This window comes from Balaenoptera physalus (assembly GCF_965194825.1).
Source record: "Balaenoptera physalus genome assembly, chromosome: X".
NCBI classification, from domain to species: domain Eukaryota; kingdom Metazoa; phylum Chordata; class Mammalia; order Artiodactyla; family Balaenopteridae; genus Balaenoptera; species Balaenoptera physalus.
This window is the reverse complement of record NC_138903.1, coordinates 69,475,729-69,497,913: the sequence shown is the minus strand read 5'-3', so window position 1 is coordinate 69,497,913 and position 22,185 is coordinate 69,475,729. Positions and strand designations below refer to the sequence as shown.

At 34.0% G+C, this 22,185-nt stretch overlaps 1 protein-coding gene across 6 annotated transcripts in view; it reads left to right on the top strand.

The window, feature by feature from the left end:
- Positions 1-21,860, top strand: part of BRWD3 (bromodomain and WD repeat domain containing 3) — a 115,077-nt gene extending 93,217 nt beyond the window's left edge. For 3 of the 6 annotated variants that reach the window (XM_082447349.1, XM_082447350.1, XM_082447347.1), the window contains 11 exons: positions 251-371; positions 1,384-1,509; positions 1,596-1,674; positions 6,012-6,068; positions 7,157-7,297; positions 8,177-8,251; positions 9,600-9,749; positions 11,069-11,232; positions 11,938-12,035; positions 12,582-12,740; positions 17,407-21,860. In XM_082447349.1, coding sequence (XP_082303475.1) covers positions 251-371; positions 1,384-1,509; positions 1,596-1,674; positions 6,012-6,068; positions 7,157-7,297; positions 8,177-8,251; positions 9,600-9,749; positions 11,069-11,232; positions 11,938-12,035; positions 12,582-12,740; positions 17,407-18,161 — 1,925 coding nt within the window. In that variant the 3' untranslated portion in view covers positions 18,162-21,860. The remainder of the gene's footprint in view (positions 1-250; positions 372-1,383; positions 1,510-1,595; positions 1,675-6,011; positions 6,069-7,156; positions 7,298-8,176; positions 8,252-9,599; positions 9,750-11,068; positions 11,233-11,937; positions 12,036-12,581; positions 12,741-17,406) is intronic. The other 3 variants (XM_082447352.1, XM_082447348.1, XM_082447351.1) reach the window with 2 other exon arrangements.
- Positions 21,861-22,185: the final 325 nt, after the last annotated feature.

The window sequence follows — 22,185 nt, the reverse complement described above, 5'->3', positions numbered from 1 at the left end:
TTTAATTCTGTCTTGTTTTTACCTGATTTGAACCAGTGTATCATGCATGATTGATTCATAGATAGAATGTCCAAATAAAAAGAATAACATTATAATAGTATTGGTCTAGTTTTTGCATAATTGAATCATCAGCATTTTAGAAATGTAGTATTTTATTGCCCACCCTTCTTGTTTATATGTGTTTTTGTTTGTTAACATGAAATGTTAGTGTTCTTTATAATTGTCTTTTTTTATTTTGTAAATGTTGTAGATTTTGCCAGCCCTTTTGCTGTTCCAGTGGATCTCAGTGCCTATCCCTTGTATTGTACTGTAGTTGCTTATCCAACTGACCTCAACACCATCAGGCGGAGACTTGAAAATCGCTTTTACAGGTCTGTTTAGTTTTTATCATTTCCTAAAAGCTTGTATAATTTTATATCTTTTGCTTTCCTTTTTGCATAATGATACACTGAGATCTTTGTTCTCATAGTGTAAAATAACCGTTCAGAAGACCCACTCCAAAATTTCTCCTGAAAATTTGGAACACTGATTTCCCTTTATTCAGTAGATTTTCACTCTTCCAGGGTAAGAAGGGGTATGGACAGGGAGGAAATTATGACTAGCACAAGTCACATATGAAACAAAAACTACAGTTAATTTTAGCTTATTAAAGGCAGATTAAGTAGTTTGTGGATTCATCCTGATTATGGTGCTCCAGGGACTTGGAGCATGTTTTAAATCCCCTGTTGGGGAATTAGGCAGCAGTTAATTAGATTTAATTACCAGCCCCAAAGTGTGTATAGAAAAAGCCAAGTTATTTTTTCCTTGGTTTTGGTTGGGAGTGGGGTGATTATGGGAAGGCAGTGGAGGGCAGCTTTTGCTACCTCTCTCACCCTAGAGTCTACTGTGTCCTAACCACAATTATTCCATGAGATGGTTATAAATATAACCAGTTGGGTGTATTTTATATCTTTACCTATAATTTCATTCAATAGTATATATCATAAAAGCAATGAGATAAAAATCTGTCCTTTTTGTTTTTTGCTTTTCTCTGAAAATGAAACATTCTTCTGTTGACTTTATCAAAGCACTATTTGTTTGTTTTTGTTACTTTGACCTTGGTCAAATCACTATTTACCCACAATGCCGTGGGTCAGTTCTTTTCCAAGTTTTCATATCCAAGTTTATAGTCCAGTGGTTCTGAACTCTTGCCTGTGATTCAAATACTCTAACTGTATACCTTTATTAGTGCACATTAGTCACACACATATATTGAGTCACATACATATATTTGAACACCTTTGACATATCATGATTAAATGCCTAGTTGTTCTATGTTGTCTAATCCTAGAATAGACTTTAAATGTATCAACCAAGAGTAACAGGGTATTTTTTCTTTCATAGGAGAATATCAGCATTAATGTGGGAAGTACGCTACATTGAGCATAATGCTAGGACTTTCAATGAGCCAGACAGTCCTATAGTTAAAGCAGCCAAAATTGTAACTGATGTCTTACTTCGATTTATTGGGTAAGAAGCAGTTTTATCTCCCATAGAGGCTGACTTCTGACTTCTAAAATTTATTGAAATGTATTTTAACTTATTTGTCTTCTCAGGGATCAGAGCTGTACTGATATACTGGATACTTATAATAAAATTAAAGCAGAAGAGCTAAACAGTACTGATGCAGAGGAGGTAAGAATCACAGCATGATTAGTAGGCATGAATTCCTTTTCTGTCATTTAAAGTACAATAAGTATTATATGTAAGTGTTAAAACTGGCTATGAGCAGTGAAGCTGATTTCTGAAAGCTGGCTGAACACCTGCATCTTTTTGTATTAAACAATTTAACCTATATGTAGATAATATATACCAAAAATGTAGTGGTGCTACAGTCAGAGAGAGGTGGTCAGTCATCCTTTTTGACATAGTGGGTTTCAGTGATGAGAAATCAATACTTTATTTTCCAGCCCTTGAAAACAGGACAAGGCACTAAACAGTGTTTTAAAAGAATGGTTAGTTGATGGAAGTTTTAGTAGGGATTAATTTTCTACACAGTATATATAAAATTTTTAAGTATTTTATAATTTTAAACTTGAAAGTCTACATTTTTAGTAGTTTCATGGAATTGCTATTTGATTTCCTTTATGAAAATTTGCAAACATAAGCCAGTTTTTCTTAATGAAATGGAATTAGTATTGTCAGTAGACCCTCATGTATCTTATTTCCCCACACAGTCATATCCCTAATTTACATTAAGCTATTTGTGACTAGAGTCTATGATAGAGAGAAGCAAAAACCAAGATAAGAGGCTTAAACAGTAATGAAAAGTGATAATTCAAAAATATTTAATGGAAAACAATTCATCCCAGGGATGAGTGACTCAAATATGCAGGAGTTTATTGCAGTGGCTATTATTGTACAGAGGTATTTTACATGTTTATATTTTCTGTACTGTTAATTCCCAGAATGGTAAATCTCCAGTGTTTTTAAAAATCACAAAAATGTATTTGACTATAAAATGTTGTAAGTATTATTGAAGTTAAATGTTATTTACATATTAAGGAAAACTCAGATATGCCAATTAGATATTATCCTCCTGAAACTAATGAAAAATGTATCATTCTTATTCCTGATATTTTCTCTGACCTTTCATATAAATGCATTTTGATTCAGAATTTGATGTAGCAAGAATACCTCCTCAAAGTAGCATTACTTGGATTAGAATAGGAAATTAAAGTAAAATGTAATTCAGCAACCTTATTTTTCCTTTCTTCCTCCCTCCCTCCCTCTCTCCCTTCCTCCCTCCCTCCCTCCCTTCCTTCCTTTCTTTCAACATTTAAGTTCTACTCTTTAAGTAAATTGTAGTTATACAATACAGTGTTATCAATTATAGTCACCATGGTTTACATTAGATCCTTATATCCTCAGACCTTATTCATCTTCTAGCTGGGAGTTTGTATCCTTTTACCACCCTCTCCATATTCCCCCCCCACCATCTGGACCACCACCCAACCGCTTTTCTGTACTCTGTTTCTATGAGTTTGACTTTATTTTTTTAAAGATTCTACATATGAGTGATACCATGCAGTATTTGTCTTTCTTTGTCTGACTTATTTCACTTAGCATAATGCGCTCAAGGTCCATCTGCATTGTCACAAATGGCAGAATTACCTTCTTTCTTAAGGCTGAATAATATTCCATTGTGTATATATATACACCATATCTTCTCTGTCCATTCATCTGTTGACAGACAGATTGTTTCCATATCTTAGCTATTGTGAATAATACTGCAATGAACATGGGAGTACAACTTTATATCTTTGATATCTTGTTTTTATTTCCTTTAGATATATGCCCAGAAGTGAGATTGCTGGATCATATGGTAGTTCTGTTTTTAATTTTTTGAGGAACCTCCATACTGTTTTCCATAGTGGCTGTACCGATTTACATTCCTACCAACAGTGCACAAGGACTCTCTTTTCTCCACATCCTCGCCAGCACTTGTTATTTCTTTGTCTATTTGATAATAACCATTCTAACAGGTGTGAGGTGATATTTCACTGTGGTTTTCATTTGCTTTTCCCTGATGATTAGTGATGTTGAGTGCCTTTTCATGTACTCGTTGGCCGTTTGGATGTCTCCTTTGGAAAAATGTCTATTCAGTTTCTCTGCCCATTTTTTAATTGGATTCTTTGTTCTTTTGCTATCAAGTTGTTTATATCTTTTGGATATTAACCCCCTATCAAATATATGATTTGCAAATATTTTCTCCCATTTGGTACATTGCCTTTCATTTTGTTGATGGTTTTCTTTACTGTGCAGAAGCTTTTTAGTTTGATGTAGTCCCACTTGTTTATTTTTGCTTTTGTTGCCTTTTATTACCTTTGGATTTTGTCACATCCAAAAACATCATTGTCAAGACCAATGTCAAGCAGCTTACCCCCCTGTGTTTTCTCTTAGGAGTTTTATGGTTTTATGTCTTACATCCAAGTCCTTAATCCATTTTGAGTTGTGTTTAATGTATGGTGTAAGATAGGTGTCCAGTTCCATTCTTTTGCAGGTGGATATCCAGTTTTCCCAGCACAATTTATTGAAGAAACTATCCTTTCCCTATTTTATATTCTTGGCTCCTCTGTTGTAAATTAATTGACCAATATGCATGGGTTTATTTCTGTGCTCTATTCTGTTCCATTGATCTGTGTGTTTTATGTCAATACCATACTCTTGTGATTACTATATCTTTGTAATATAGTTTGGTATCAGGAGGTGTGATGCCTCCAGCTTGTTCTTCTTTCTCAAGATTGATATTAGAATTCTTTTATATGGTTCCATATGAATTTTAAGATTATTTTCTATTTCTGCAAAAAATGCTGTTGGAAATTGTGTTGAATCTGTATATTGCTTTGAGTAGTACAAACATTTTAACGATATTAATTTTTCCAATCCATGAGCATGGACTATCTTTCCATTCATTTGTGTATTCTTCTGTTTCATCAAGGTCTTATAGTTTTCAGTGTCCAGATCTTTCAACTCCTTGGTTAAATTTATTCCTAGGTATTTTATTCTTTTTGATGCAATTATAAATGGCATTATTTTCTTAATTTCTCTTTCTGATAGCCCATTATTAGTATATAGAAGCACAACTTATTTTTGTATATTGATTTTGTATCCTGCAACTTTACTGAATTTGTTGATTAGTTGTAGCAGTTTTTTGGTGGAGTATTTCGAGTTTTCTATATGTAATATTATGTCATCTGCTAACAGACAGTATTACTTCTTCCTTTTTAATTTGGATGTCTTTGTTTTTCTTGACTAATTGCTCTAGCTAGGACTTCCAATAATATGTTAAATAAAATAAAAGAGTGGGCATCCTTGTCTCGTTCCTGATCTTAGAGGAAAAGCTTTTGGGTTTTTTCCATTGACCATGAAGTTAGCTGTGAGTTTGTCATATATGGCCTTTATTATGTTGAAATAAAATCTATACCTATTTTGTTATATCTTTTGGATGTTAACCCCCCAGGGAGTTTTTATCATGGATGGATGTTGCTCACCTCAGAATGGAACTCTGGGTTAGAATAGAAAATTAAAGTAAAATGTAATTCAGCAATTTTAGAAAGGGAAGCCAATGGCTCATGAGCTACTTTGCTTTCTTTTTTAAAAAAAATTTTATTGGGGTATAGTTGATTTACAATGTTGTGTTAGTTTCAGGTGTACAGCAAAATGAATCTGTTATACATATACATATATCCACTCTTTTTTAGATTCTTTTCCCATATAGGCCATTACAGGGTACTGAGTACAGTTCCCTGTGCTAGACAGTAGGTCCTTATTAGTTATCTATTTTATATATAGTAGTGTGTATATGTCAATCCCAGTCTTCCAATTTATCCCTCCCCCACCCTTACCCGCCTAGTAACCATAAGTTTATTTTCTACATCTGTAACTCTATTTCTGTTTTGTAGATAAGTTCATTTGTAGCCTTTTTCTAGATTCTCTGAGGCATTACCAGTGTGCTTCACCATCACAAAGTTAATAGTGGTGTGTGGGCCTTGCCTCTTTGTATTAAAAAACTAACCCTCAGAGGGATACTTAACTGAATCTTATGTTTTAATAAACATTCATATTTTCCCTATAGAAAAGAGATGTATTTCTTGAAGTAGCAAAAGATTAATCATGAGTAATTCATGATTATAGTATATTAAATTAGCATGTCATATAAAATAAGTTTTCTTAAAAAATACTAACATTTAGGTACAACTTTAGATACCAATGATTGTATTTTCCCCCTCATTTCCTATTCTGATTTAAAGAGAAACCTCATTTACTCTTCTTCTCCCAGTATATTTTCCAACTTGTATATAGCATGTAGGTGAAGTTTGGAGTGAGTCTCCCTCCCACCTTTGTTCTGTTGCCTGCTCCAATGAGGGAGTTAATTTTGATTATATTTGCCATTTCTTTGTAAATTTTATCTAATTTGTAAGACTGAATATAACTTAATATCTTCTCCCACTCTTCCTTTTTAATTTTAGGATACAGAAATGGTTGATTTAGATTCAGATGGTCCTGGTACTTCATCTGGAAGAAGGGTAAGTGAATAAATGAACTGCTGATAAGAAAAAATTCAGGCTTCCTGAGTCAGGGATCCCTAAGACCAACTCCACATATTTGGAGAGTTGCTAGAAAGACTTAATGGAACTCAGTATATATACTTGTTAACTCATCGCTAAGGTTTATGACAGTGACACAGTAAGGATACACAGCTGGATCACAGGGAAAAAGATACAGGCAGAGTCTAGAGGAATCCATGTGCAGGTTTCTTTATGTTCTCTCTCTCCTCTGAAGGGCCACACAGAGTACATTCTTTCCCCACAATGAAAATGTAGCAACGTGTGTGATTAGAGACTGAGCTCCCAAAGAATTTATTGGGAGCTTGCTATGTAGACCCCATCTAGCTAGCACCTGCCAAGATTCCAGACTCCCAGAAAGCAGGAAAGCATAGGAAATGTACAGGAAAGTGAATGTTCAGCACAAGTGACATTCTTTGTACAAACAGTGTGGGCACAGTAAACCACCTTTATTATTTAGGAAAGAGTTCAAGTATCAAGTTCCTAGACGCCAGTCAAGGGCCAACCTTATAAGCAAGCCCTGCTAAAGATAGCCTCAGGTCTGTTATGTTAACTCTGTTCTGCACACTTCTCCTCTATGATAATTAGACAAACATTTGTTGTATATAAGGAAAATGTTTCCTTTCAAATACTGAAACAGATTGTGTAAAAAAGGCATCAAATAGTAAAGGCAAGAATATATTATGACCACAAAGGGTTTACTTAAGAATATATATATTGTTCAAGTGTTATTTTGAGAAAATTATGGTGCCATTGTCAAATATTCTTAACTAGCAGCAAAGACTAAGGTATTAAAATTATTGACCTTGTAGATTTTCTTAAAATGAGAATTCAGAATACTAGAATTCTTGCTGTTTCTAAGAATATAATATCCAGTTTTTATTTGTTTATATTTTTGCCAGGGAGAATGATGTTTAATCTAAACTAAGAAACTTTTAAATAGCAGCTGCTCTATCTTATATAGATATATATTAACATAGGAAGACAGGAGAAAATCAATGAAGACTTAAGGAAAGAGCTTTTAGATATAATTATTTTAAAATCTACAGGTCAAATGCCGAGGCAAAAGACTGTCTTTAAAGTGTGATCCTGATGCTTGGAGAAAACAATGCACAGAACTGTTGGGCCTCATTTATGAACGTGAAGACTCAGAGCCATTTCGACAGCCATCTGATCCTCTTTCCTACCCAGTAAGTATAGTTATTTAAATAATTACCAATACGTAATTTCCCATAAATGTCCATGCTAAGTTCTAGTTAAGAGCCCTTTCCCCCCTTTCTTCCTTCCTTCCTTCTTCCTTCTTTGTTTGTGTATCTTTGAATTGTGAAAGTGGGTAGTGTGATTAGTCATGACTTTTTAAAATGCCTGACATGTACTTTGTAAATTACACAGTTGTAAACCAAATTTTAATCTAAACATCTTTGCATTTCCTTCCTGCTTTTATTTTGCATATTTGTTTAATGCATTTTATTAACTTCTAATAAACTTCTACATACTGGAGACCCTTGATAACATATGTCAGCCCTATTTAATTTATAATAAATAAGTTATTCAATATGATCACTTAGAGTAATCAATATACCATATTACTTTTCATCAAAGATAAAAGCATGAGAACTTAAATTACAGGATTCCTTTTCTAGGAGTATATCTATTTATATGTTGAATAACCTTTTAGTATAGATAGCAAATCTGTTTTAGCTTTTTCAGAAAAAAGGTACAGCAATATTTCAGAAATACATCAAACCATCCTCTGAAATTAGTAAACATCAGTATTCTCTGCATACACAGGTTTCAGTTGGGAAAAAATATTATTCAAATAAGGAACAAAATTACGTTCAACAAAACTTGATTTGTTTTTGTAGGGGGTTTAGGTAGAATAAATTAGTTTTGTGTTTTTCATGGTAGAGGAGAATGGTGAATGTAGAATTCCTTCATCTTAAATTATAGTCAGTAAACACATAATTCCTATTTATGGATCTTTGAGCTTTAAATCATAATTGTATTGCAAGTCTTGATATTTTGTTGTGGTGGTCTGGAAATACAATATATCTTCTTTACCCTAATAGGGCCATCAAGAGCAAGAGGGCGAATCCTCTGAGTCAGTTATTCCAGAACGACAACAAGATCCATCTCTTTGTGAGGTAGGCCTAGTAGTCTCTTAAAAGGCATATATGTTCTGGTTGTTTTTGTGTTGTTTTACTTTTTTAAATCCCAATACTGTAAACAAACCTTTTATAATTTGTAAAGCTATTTTTCAACTTTGCTCACTATCTTTTTACCTTTGTTTGAGTTTTTGGTTGTTTATTTTTTGTCTTTTAAACAACACATGCTCTGGAGAGTTCTTTGTAGCATCTGGCTAGATGTTTGTTTGTTTCTATAGGCCTAAAGCTACTGTAGCAGAGTAGAAAACATCAATTACACAACATAATTATGTCTGTAATTGCAGCTGATTGTTCCCAGTGGGACTTTATTCAGCAGGCTGACTGGGTCTTTTGAGTTTTGGTCATTGTATTACATGAAGTTCCAATATTTTTTCTCTATGAAAATCTTTGTTTCATAAGCCATATTATGTTGGAATATACTTTGGTTTGTATGATTTAAGCAAAAAAATTTAAGAAGATACATTAAGATCAACTGTGGTTCCTCATACTTTGAAAAATATTTTCTCTTTTTATAATACCTTTCTTCTGCCCCTTCATCTGGCCCTTTGGCTTCTCCTTTGAGAGAAATGTTGTGCTTTTATTTCTTAATGATTCTAAGTAGGATGAAGGATCTAATATTGACTATGGTTTTCACTCCAGAACATGTTTATTATTGGTGGTTGTGGTATACATAAGTATAAATTTCAGATATAATTCCATATGATAACCCTAGGAATATCTTAACTAGACTTGAAAGATTTAGGTTAAAATAGAAAGAATATTCTCCTACCCCTAACTAATAAAAATCAAACTAATTATGAATCTGAGACTGAAGACTTTAGATAAAGCACAAGTGTCACATTTATTAAAAAACAAAAAGATAGGAGAAAGGCACAAACATGACCAATTTGATTTTGACCTTCAACTAATGACAGTTTAGGTAGAATGCCCTCATGCCAACTCCCTGGCACATTGCTCAATGAAAGTAGAAGATGGGATTATTCACACAGAATTAAATAGTTCCATGTCACAAATTAGCTACCTATTTCCAAGATATTCCCATCTATGTAGAGATGAAGCCAGTGGCTGTGGATTTTCTATTCTGTCCCTTGAGAGAGTCATATGGTTTTCCATTGAAGGGTGAGGGCTAAGACCCTCCCACAGACCCCTGCTGTTTCCCTGAGCCACCAAAAGACTTCTATTAAATGGATGGTTTGGGACTAGGAAGAGGTAACTGGCAGATTGAAGAGCAGTGTGTTTGTTTCATGATGATGCAAATTTCAGTCCCATTGTATTATGTAGTGTTGTTACCCAGCCTGTGTGTTTAATAACACATTCTTCTTTGTAGGATTATCATGTTATAGACACTCCTATGGACTTCAGCACTGTGAAAGAAACTTTGGAAGCAGGAAACTATGGTAGTCCTCTGGAATTTTATAAGGATGTTCGCCAAATATTCAGCAACTCCAAAGCTTATACCTCTAATAAAAAGTCAAGGGTATGAAAAAACCAATATTAGGTGGATTAATTACCTAAGTGTTTAGTTATATATATCAGGCAATTTTCTTTCACCAGTTTTAAAATTGCTAAACAAGTATGTACTACCATTCTGACATAGTTTCTAAAGTTTGATTCTCAGTACTTTCTCTGAAACAGTTTATTAAGCATGCATTAAAGATACATTTAGCATAGTCATTCTGAAATTAAGCCCTTCTTCCTTTCTCCTACCTGCCTCTTCTTTACTCTTAAGTAATACCTATATTTGCCAAAGAGAAGTCAAGGAAAGGAGTGGTAGAAATTTGAGTACTCTTTAATATGTCCAATAAATAATTTGATAAATAAAAGTGGTTGACAGGATTAATTTATATGAAATATTTAGATTAGCTCTGAATATTTATGTTCCCTTTATTATAACAAATTAGTGAACTATATTGGGAAATTATAACTGTTTATTCATACTCACATTTAATACTTTCTCTGTGTTTTGTCAGTACTTGAACATCTTGAGAACAAAAAAGTAATAATTTTTGTGTTTTCTAATCACTAGTATCTGATTAACTTTTAAATCAATTGCACAGTAGGTATATACATGCTCACTTCCACCTCATATGAAATGAATTTTCACTGATTTCTGTACACATAATTTTTCACACTTGATTTATTTTCTACATTTACATGTGTACTGATAAATGTTTGTATAATCTTTAAACAGTAGGTTTTATATTTTGAAGCCTTTTTAAAAATATATATTATGAACATTTTTCCATCTTATTATTACTCTTTGAAAACAGAAGAGTAGGTGGTTTTGTGTAGGTGGTTTTGTGTTGTTTAACCAGCGTCCTGGTGCTAGAGATTTAGGTTGTTTTTAGTTTTTCACTTTAAATGGATGATGCTGTGGCTAACATCTTTAACATCCTTGAACATAATTATTTTGTGTGTGTAATTCTCTGATATTTCCTTAGGATAAATTCCTAAAGATGAAATTATTAGCCAAAGGATGTATATATTTTAAGGTTTTTGGCAAATATTGCAGATTGTCCTTAGAATATTGTTCAGATTAAAATACCCACTGGCAATGTATAAGAATGTTTTTTCCTTCCCTTCCCAACATTGGATATTATCTTTTAAAAATCTTTATTAATTTGTAGGTGAAAATGGTATTTTGTTTTAATTCTTCAGGAAGAATTTTTCAAGTGTAAGAAGCACATGTATTATGTCTGAAAGGATGATGTTGATATTGTTCAGGCATGTTTATAACCTGTTATTTTTATATAATTAAAGTAGTTGGTAAAACAAGACTAATTTCTACCTTTTCAGATCTATAGCATGACATTGCGATTATCTGCCTTATTTGAAAGTCATATTAAAAATATCATCTCTGAATATAAGTCAGCAATCCAGAGTCAGAAGAGGAGAAGGCCACGGTACAGAAAACGTCTAAGAAGCAGCAGCAGTTCATTATCTAGTAGCAGAGCTCCTAGGTATATTACATTGACATAGCAGTTTAGTTTTCAAAGCATCTTGTATGTATTACCTCACTTCTTAAAGTTTATTGACTACTTTAAGGGAATCCAAGAGATTTTTTTTGGTTTTTTTTAGAAATTCTTTTTTTTTTAAATTTATTTATTTTTATTTATTATTTATTTTTGGCTGTGTTGGGTCTTCGTTTCTGTGCGAGGGCCTTCTCTAGTTGCGGCAAGCAGGGGCCACTCTTCATCACGGTGCGCAGGCCTCTCACTATCGCGGCCTCTCTTGTTGCGGAGCACAGGCTCCAGACGCGCAGGCTCAGTAGTTGTGGCTCACGGGCCTAGTTGCTCCGCGGCATGTGGGATCTTCCCAGACCAGGGCTCGACCCCGTGTCCCTTGCATTGGCAGGCAGATTCTCAACCACTGCGCCACCGGGGAAGCCGGAGATTTTTGTTGTTGTTGTTAGAACTCTTATACCTGTTTAAAGGTGGAGCTGGTAACCCAAAGCTTTGCTTATATGGCTTTTACTATACCAAAACCTTTTTTTTTTATATTTTAATGATTGAAATTTAACTTTGTCTTATTACCAATTTGAATTATTTCACTTAAATTATATTGCATTTCTTCTTTGCTTAGCTTAAGCATTTTGTATCATACTGTCTATCATAATATATTGCTAATAGAAAAATCTGTTCATTATTATATATTTTTACTTATAGTCCAAAAGGGAAACAGAAACAAATGAAGTTACAGCCTAAAAATGACCAGAATACCTCAGTGTCTTATGCCAGGACTAGCTCTCCTTTCTCATCTCCTGGTAAATATGCCTTTTGTTTTTGGTGTTCTGTATTTTAGTTTAACTAAAGAATATAGAAGAAGCAATATGGTTTATAATGCAAGGAGCAGTGGATTTGGATGTATCAATAGAAAAGTTGCATTTTATCCCCAGTTCTCTGCGGCCCTGGGTAAGACATTAGGTCATAGGACTTAGTTTCTTCATTTTTAAAGTGAGGGTGTTAAGACTAGATGAATTTTAAAGTCACTTAATTTTAAAATTATATGACTTTATGATTTTTAACATCTGTAATATCTCAGACCACTCATCTATAATATATTTGCCAACCTAAGAATTGAAGATTCATAATGTGGGGAGGTGGTTTCCTTGGACAAGTTTTTCTGACAAACTGTGCTTGAAAGCTTAATGATGTAATAAAACATTTGTTCTCAAAATATTCATATTTTCTTTAAACAATTTGTAATTTTTATGTTAGAGTGAAATAACTGAGATATAGTTTTAAAAAGAACCTGTTTAATTTTCCTGAAAACATAATTATGTTAACATTACAATCTTTTTAAATGTAAGTTTCAGATGCTGCTGAAGGGCTGTCACTGTATTTACTTGATGATGAACTGGATGGACCATTTTCTTCATCAAGCTTCAGTGGATATAGCCGAAGTGGAAATAGCCATGACCCAGGGAAAGCCAAATCATTTCGAAATAAAGTTTTGCCGATTAAACAAGGTAAGAAATAAATATGGACAGGGAATTTATTCTTTGTTCCTTTATGATGGCAGACAAATCATTTAAAAGCTGATGTATTTAAGTAGTAAAAATTAGCATGTTCTTATAGTTAATGAGGATTTCAATATTGTCAGACTGGAGTCAGATAGGATTTCATATGCAGATTTCCAAACATATCTTAGTCTTTTAAAATAAAATTTAAAATGAGTAGGGAGAAAAAACTAAATGAAAAGATCTTTCCCCAAGCACATAAAAACTAGGCTGTTTGACACATTAGGGTTTTTCATATTATTAAACCATATTAATAAGAAAGGAAAAAAAATCCAAAATCACCTTTAAATAGGCCTCATATTTTTAAGGGCTACCCCAATTTTACAAAAGGGCTTGTGTTGAAAAGTGAGCCTTCTTTCAGTCAACATCCACTTCTAAAACCTTCCTTTGGTTTTCCAGTTATGTTACTCAGATATTCTCTTCCTTCGGGGGCCTGCTGTCTCAATAATTCAGGGGTTTTCAGACTGTTCTACCTATTTCTGGGTAATCCAAAGAGGTACTTTAGAAATACTCAGAAGAGCTTTCTCCTTTCAACCAGAACAACTCTGTTTTTTATTTCATGTGATGAGCTTTCATATAACTTTTATTTGAAGACTAATTTTCACTGCTTAAAAAGAAATCACTGACCTAATAATTCATTATCAGGTACATCCATTTTGGACCATGTCTGAGGGCATCAGTTATAAATACTGGAAAGTTATTGTTGCTATGCAGACTTTCTTCTTATACTTAGTCCTATGTTATGGACCCTGAGCATGTTCAAAGAAAGTTCTAATATGTTCATCTATTTGAATTTTGTGAAGAATGATTAATATGATCTTATAAATATCTTTATTGGAATATATATTTCTATTTTATATAAATTTTTAATGAAAGATTAAGTAGCTTATCCATTGTTATTGAAGTATCAAATAACTTAAAAATAGATGTTCTGAAGATATATTTTATATCAGTTATGTGAGAAATATTGAAACTTCAGATTACTTTAAAATAATTAGTGCCTTTATTTTTCCAGTTTATATTTTTACCCTCTCCTCTGATCCTGCTGCACATTGCATACTAATGCCACTTCTCTTTTTGCCCTTTCCTTCACTGTCAAGCTTTTAGAAAGAATAGCTTATACTTCCTACCTCTATTTTCTTTCCATCTAAACATTCCTTTATGCTTTGTAGTCTGGCCTCTGCCCATACCACTCTCCAAAAGCTTTTCTCCCCAGAATCACCAGTAATCTCCAGTGACCAACCAGTGTCCTTTTCTTAGTCCCCATCTCCTCGATCTCTCTATATCGTTGCATGCTATTGACTACCCCCTCTAGGAACTCCACTGCCTGGCTTCTATACTCTACTGATCCTATATCTCTGTTTCTCCTATATTTCTATTGTCTTTTCTTTGGCCTTTCATGCCTCCTATTTGAAGTTTCTCACTTTTTTGTCTTCTACAAATAAAGGAATTTAATAACTACATCTATCATCTTTATGCTGATGACTCCAAATTCATATATCTAGCCCTAACATCTCTTTATTCTACCAGTCTCATTTCCAGTACTTCTTAAAAAAATTTCCCTTGAGTGCTTATCATCCATTTTTATGTTTCAAGCTTGCTTCTTTTTTTGCACTCACTATTTTAGTTAATGGCACCATCATCTTCTGAGTCATCCAACTTAAAATCTTACAGTGTTCTTTGACTCACCTTTTATCCCTCATAAGTGTCAGTTGCTAAGTTTTGTGAATTCTACAACTTTTTAGTATCACTCAAATCTCTTGCTACAGTTTGTATTGCTATCCCCATAGTCTCTAGCCTAGTATAGTAGTCAACATGGGCTGTCACAGCAAGATACCACAGATTGGCTTAAACAACAGATATTCATTTTTTAGCAGCCATATTGAGATACCATTTGACATATAAAAATTGTATATATTTAAAGTGTACAATTTGATATATTGATATACGTATACACCATGAAATGGTCACCACAATCAAACTAATTAACATATCCATCACCTCTACATAGTTACCGAGTTTGTGTGTATGTGTGTGTGTGTTGAGGAGATTTAAGGTCTATCCTCTTAGCAAATTTCAGGTATACAATACAGTATTGTTAACTGTAGTCACCATGCTGTACATTTGATATCCAGAATAACTGAATCTTTGTACTTTTAACCAACACCTCCCCATTTTTCCTCCCTCCAGCCCCTGGCAACCTCCATCCTACTCTCTCCCTCTATGAGAATGACTATTTTAGATTATAGATATAAGTGATATCATGCAATATTTCTCTTTCTGTATCTTGCATATTTTGCTTAGCATAATGTCCTCCAGCTCCATGCATGTTGTCATAAATGGCAATATTTCCTTCTTTTATCCATTCATCTGTAGAAAGACATACAGGTTGTTTCCATGTCTTGGCTGTTGTGAATAATGCTACACTGAACATGGGAATACAGATATCTCTTCAAGATGCTGATTTCAATTTCTTTGGGTATATATCCAGAAGTGGGTTTGCTGGATCAAATGGTAGTTCTATTTTTAGTTTTTTTAGGGAACCTCCGTACTGTACCGTACCTCCTCCATAATGGCTGTACTAATTTACTTTCTCACCAACAGTGTACAAGGGTTCCCTTTTCTCCACATTGTCACCAACACTTTTTATCTTTTATCTTTTTGATATTAGCCACCCTAACAGGTGTGAGGTGATATCTGATTGTGGTTTTGATTTACATTTCCCTGATGATTAGAGATGTTGAGCACCTTTTCATATACCTACAACAGACATTTATTTTCTCACAGTTCTGGAGGCTCAAAATCCAAGATCAAGGTGCCAGCAGGGTTGGTGTCTGGTAAGGGCTTTCTCCCTGGCTTGCTCATGGCTACCTTCTCCTTGTGTCCTTGTGTGAGTTTTTTCTTTGCATACACAGACAGGGAGAGCAAGTGAGCACTGGTGTGTCTTTCTCTTATAAGGACACAGGCAAGTCCTGGTGCATTAGGGCCCACCTACCCTTATGATTTCATTTAATTTTAATTACTTCCTTAAAGGCTCTACATACAGTCATATTGGGGGTTAGGGCTTCAACATATGTATTTGGCGGGGGGGGGGGAGTGGGCACACAAAATTCAGTCCATGACACCTAGACTATTAGACTAATCTTGTAATTGTGGTTACCATACAACCCTAGTCTGCTCTCTCCAATTTTTCCAGTCCACTCTCCTGTTTTCCTCCTACCTCGCTTATCTTTGCCATTGTTCTTTATCTTTAAATGTTGGAATATACCAAGTCTCAGTCCTCAGCCACCTTCTCTCTCTTTACTTGCTCTCTCGTGAGCTTTCTTATTTCTCTTTACCCTAAATGTTATCTCATTACTGAAAATTTCCAAAATTATATCTCCAACTCTATCCAAGTCTCCCCTGAGTTCTGGACTGGTATATCCACTTGCTTTTTTTCTTTTTCTTTTTAAAATGTCTTGACTTGGATTTCTAGTAGTATTTCTATCTTTAATCTTGATTTTTTCTTTCCACCAGATTGCCCAAACCTATTCTCCTTCATTGTTCTCTAACCTAGCAAAATATCTCTACCATTCACCAAGTTAACTCAGGCATAAAACCTAGGAGTTGATCTTCATTTTGTGCTTAACACTTGACATCCAATCCATCAGCAATTCCTGTCAGTTTGAACTTTAAAGGTTGGTTCTGGTAGCTCCCCCAGAAGGAGATATTCTAAATCTAATCACTTATCATCACCTCTATTGATACATCTCTCATCATCTCTTACCTAGACCACTGCAGTGTACTCCCAACTGATCTCTGCTTTCAATCTTGCCCCTCCTATATTCCATTCTCTATACAGCAACCATAGCACTCTTAAAAATGTAAATCAGATCCTGTCATTCTCTAGCTTTAAAAATCTCCACTGGCAGTCATCTCCTACTACTTCTTATTTTTCTCTTCTACTCTAATTATACTGGGTTCCTGTTTCCTTCAGTGGAATGTTCTTTCCCCAGATCTCACTTCATTCAGTTCTTTTCTCAAATACTGCCTCAGCAGAAAAGTCTTCCCTATCTAATATACCCCCCATACATACATTCACACTCTTTTTTTTAACCACTTTTCTTTTTCTTTATAACCCATATTAGTACTTGAAGTTATATTATCTATTTGTTTACTTCATAGTCTATCAGGGTTTCCACACTAAAATATAAATTCAAAGATCAAGGACTTTGTCTCATCATTGCCATATTCCAAAATCCATACAATGCCTGGCAGATAGTAGGTAATCAATAATATTTGTTGAATGAATGAATAAAATTATTCTGATACATGTTCCCAGATTATTCCTTCTAGAGTTCAAGCCCTTAAAATTTCTACCTAGCTACCTCACCACCCATCATCCCTCCACACTCCCCCCATCCCCTGCAAAAAGCAATCAGATAAAAATTAAAACCTTAGTATCTTTCATTTCAAACAGATTTAAATTCATACTCCAGCACTCTCCATGATTTTACCCCATCTATCTTTGGGCACCAAATATATTTTGATAGAATTTTTATTTTACTTTTGAACCTAAATAACCATCTTATCAATGTCAAAGCTTAACTTTAAAAAATTATTCATCTTGATTTAGATCACTCCCTTGATGGACCCCTTACAAATGGTGATGGCAGAGAGCCCCGGGCAGGAATCAAGAGAAAACTACTTAGTGCATCAGAAGAAGATGAGAGCATGGGAAGAGAAGAGAAAGAGAAAAAAGAAACAAAAGAGAAATCACATTTATCTTCCTCAGAGAGTGGAGAGTTAGGATCCAGTTTAAGTTCTGAAAGTACCTGTGGTTCTGATTCTGACTCTGAATCAACTTCCAGAACAGATCAAGATTATGTAGATGGAGACCATGACTATAGCAAATTCATACAAACTAGGCCTAAAAGAAAACTCAGAAAGCAATATGCCAATGGAAAAAGAAACTGGAAGACGAGAGGCACGGGAGGAAGAGGCAGATGGGGCAGATGGGGTAGATGGAGTAGAGGAGGCAGAGGAAGAGGAGGCAGGGGACGAGGCAGTCGAGGAAGAGGTGGAGGTGGCACGAGAGGGAGAGGGAGAGGGAGAGGAGGAAGAGGTGCTTCTAGAGGAGCCACCAGAGCCAAACGTGCACGTATTGCAGATGATGAATTTGATACTATGTTTTCAGGACGTTTCAGTAGACTGCCTCGAATTAAAACAAGAAACCAAGGCAGGAGGACTGTTTTATATAATGATGATTCTGATAATGACAATTTTGTGTCCACTGAAGATCCTCTAAATCTTGGTACATCCAGATCAGGCAGAGTCCGTAAAATGACAGAAAAAGCCAGGGTTAGCCATCTCATGGGATGGAATTATTAACAGTTAATAAATTTAGAATAATTTTAAAAATTTAATGGCCTTCTACTGCAGGGAATTTACCAGGAAATCTACAAAGCAAGTTGTGTGGGGACTTCTGCTTCCTTTCACATTGGTGCTTTTCCATTATGCCAGTATACATTTGTTTCAAGACTTTTGATCTCCACACTTCATTTGTTCAAACAAGCCTTACTCATTAGGCCTTAAATTTTAAAAAATTCTACACACACACACACACACACACACATACATACACACACACCACAGACACACTACAGATTTACTACATGAAGGGAGCATTCAGCTTCTTAAGAGTAGCATGACATTTTTATCTCAATGGAATATCCCTCTTTTGCTTTTGTATCACAGAAGTATAGCACCTTCTTACAGAGTTTTATATAGTTTGTTTTTGCCATTTTGATTCCTGTACCAGTAATAATAACTTTTGCACAATACACCAATCCTAAAGGCAGCTATTAAATGTTTACAGTTTCTATATTGTAAGAACGATCTGGATTATTTTACTCTTCCCAGGCCAAACTTTCATGAATTGTACTGAACTGAAGTATATATTTATACTACAGTTTTTTTGGGGGGTGGGGGGTTCTTAATATGCTTTTCATTGATTTGCTTAATTCATGTTAAAGGTGAGAAAGGGTTGGTGCCTTGTAAATATGTAGCAAATCTTTGTGGTGTGTCCTGATGTGTGCATTAACTTTATTAAAAAAAGAATACTTGAGGTATCAATCTAGACAAGGTGCCAAATGCAAAAGTTTCTTGCATCCATTTTCTTTTTCCTATTATATTTTATTGCATTAATAGAACTTGTGTAGCTTAAAAAATAACTTAAACATTTGAAAAATCCTCATCCACAAAGAATAACTTAATAGTAGCTCAGCTACCTCTATTAACTACAACTACTGGAAACATTAAGAAAAATAGATGCTGTTATTCATTACTAAGGAGAAATAGAACAAGCTTGGTAGGAATGAATACTCATAAGTTATAAGCTGAGAGGTTGTTAATAATTGTATTGGCTCTCAAATTAATAGTTTTAATTAACAAACTTTCTTTAGTATGCTCTACCTTATTAGGCTTTTCTAAGAACATATTTGTATAAGTAGACTTGATCTACTACTTATATATCTCTGCTACCACTTACTATTTAACAGCTGTGAGTGACTAGTTTTGAATTTTAAAATGTAACACAGCACCTAGTTTGAGTTGGAATGTTTTGGCTAGCTAATATTTTGAATCAACTTTAATAGGGTTCTGCTTATACCATTCCAAAGGGTTCTTCTGTGATAATATTTCAGAATAGAACCTGGTTGCACTGCACACTGATATTTTGAGTCATTATTTTATAGATTTAAAAAAACTTTAAACCGTATGGTCTTGTTTACAGAAGTAGAGTGCACATGGTTCCATAAGTGAGCTTGAGTTCCAAGATCAATTTTACTCCTCAAATTTGAGAGATTGCAAATTTGCTAATTCATTAGATTCTTAGATTTTTGAGGTGAGAAGGATAATATTGATCTCTGTTTTTGTAACAACCGATTTGTTGTGCATAGATCAGACTTGTGGGATAAAAGAAACGTTTTAATGTATGCTTAGTAATCCCAGGATATTTCCTAAGCTAATGTATTTGTCTCATGCTTTCAATCATTTCATGCGTCTGAAAATCCTTAAGTGCAGAGGAAGGAGTACACACATAACTTTGCTTTTTTGGTTGGGTTGGGTGGGGGGTATTCTCGGAGTAACATCTTTAAGCAATTTTCACTTGCAGTAGAAATGATGTTCAGGCTTTAAAAAGTATTGTGAATTATTAATGGAACTAACTTCTGTTACTGGACAGTAGATCAAGCTGATTTTTTTTGTTGTTGTAGTCTACTTTTCACTAAACCAAAATTACTTCTGGTTGTAACTCAGCTGCCACTTTTAACCATAATATAGATTCAAAAACATTCATGTTTAAAACTCTACATTTGATTTTTACTAAAATGTACTATTTTAGTTATTCATATCTTAGACATTTAGACTAAATTTGTGCCTGTGTTTTCCTGGAATCGATAACACTTTGGCCTACCCTATTCAAAGTAACATAGTTACTTAAATTCATGGATATACTCAAATGTGTATCATGTGTATCGTTTTAGTGTGAAAAAAAATTTTTGACATTCTTCTATGAAGAGCCGACCTCTTGAAATGTAGAAGAATTGCCATTTGTGTGATTTAGCTATCTCAAGCTTTATTTATAATTTATTTTGAAAAATAAAAATGGCACATTTATTTCCCAAACGTCAAGATTTTCTAGGTTTAGATAATTAGAATAATAAGGCTGAAGACATTTTTAAGCATATTTTATATGTAGTGAGATACTGTGAAAATACTAGTGAACAGCATTTTGCTGTAATATTGATTTCAGTTATTAGGATTTAAAGTTAGTCACCAGGGTATGTTAGATGAGCATAGTTATCATTTATTACAAAACAAACAGATTGTTTTCTGTTTGCATGCAAATTATTTTAATAAGTGTGAAAATAAAAGTTTGGAAGACAGTATTTTTACTTTTATATCTGGACTCCCTCCCTCCCCGTTTATACTTTGCTTTTTTTTTTTTTTGTAATACCACCTCCTGTGAATGTATTGTAATTTATATTGCATTGATATTTTATCACTTTAATTTTTTAGAGGTCCTTAAAACCTAAGTAAGATCTGGGTTTAGCCATAGCAAAGCAAGTAGGAAATGAGCTAAGAATTTTGAAGAAAAGTCTAAATCTTAAATGAATTGCTAAGAAAAAAACAGTTACATTTAGGCCCATGAGACCATATACATGTACAAGCCTATTCCTATGCTAGATATTAACAGTCAATGAATTGTAATATTTCTCATGAATGCTAATAATGTTCTTAATTCCCAGCTTTAAGATCCTAGCATGTGTATCTGTTTATGAAAACAGAATTGTGTGTTTCTTCTATGGCTTGCTGTGTGTATCTCTTCCAGCAATAGGATGCTCTCCAAAACATTCACTAGCCTATTAATGTAATGACTAGATATGTTTGTGTGTGTGCGTGCGGGCGCGAGCGCCCGCGCGCACACACACACATGCATAGGTCTATATGTAGATTTTTTTCCCCAACTTGACACGCTTTATCTCAGACATTAAAAAAAAGTTTGTATGGAAGACAGCTGTTTTCACTGTCTACCAATTTATTGCCTCTGTTGTAAAGTGCTTAGCCTGTATATATACTGCTTGATCATCCATATTATTATGCCTTCTAGATAAACAATCTAGGTTTTGTCGTGTACATGTGTCCTATTTTTTTAAATATAATTTGCCCTTCTTTCATGTGTTACTTTGTCTGTTTCCCTTCCCAGAGATCAGGCTTGTGCTGGAATTCTTCCATACAGCACTTTGTTTCACCCAGAGGCTAAGAAACTGAGTAAAATTAATAAATCTTATTCTGCACAACTGTGTGCTCAGATACCTAACTCAGCCTTCCAGTACTTTGAAGTAAATTTGAGTCATTTATCTTTGTTGTTGTTTTTGTTGTAATCCTAAGTTGTCCTCAGACAATAACAGAATGATTAAAAGAGAAAGATGTGAATGCTACTTCTAGCTTTTTGATAAAAACTTTTTTGAGCATTTTTCAAAATTTGTATGTTGTGGTAGTGATAAAATTAAACACCTTATTACTTGCTCATATATCTCGGGAATTATTTTATGCACATTTACCAACTGGTACTTATCTTTAAAGTTGGAATTTTCTTTTTTTTTTAAGCTGGAATTTTCACATCCACAAAAAGACTTACATCCTGTATAATTTTCAGTATACTTTGATATCCAGCCTTTTAAACAATTACCAACATTTCAAGTTCTGAAATAAATAGTTTACTTCTGGGGGAAGGAATGGAACTTTCAACATTTAAAGTTCATTGTTTTAAATGTTAACTCCATCCCCAACATCTTTGTGTTACATGAGGGTTTATGAAAGTTATATTGAAAATAGAATATTCTAACATGGT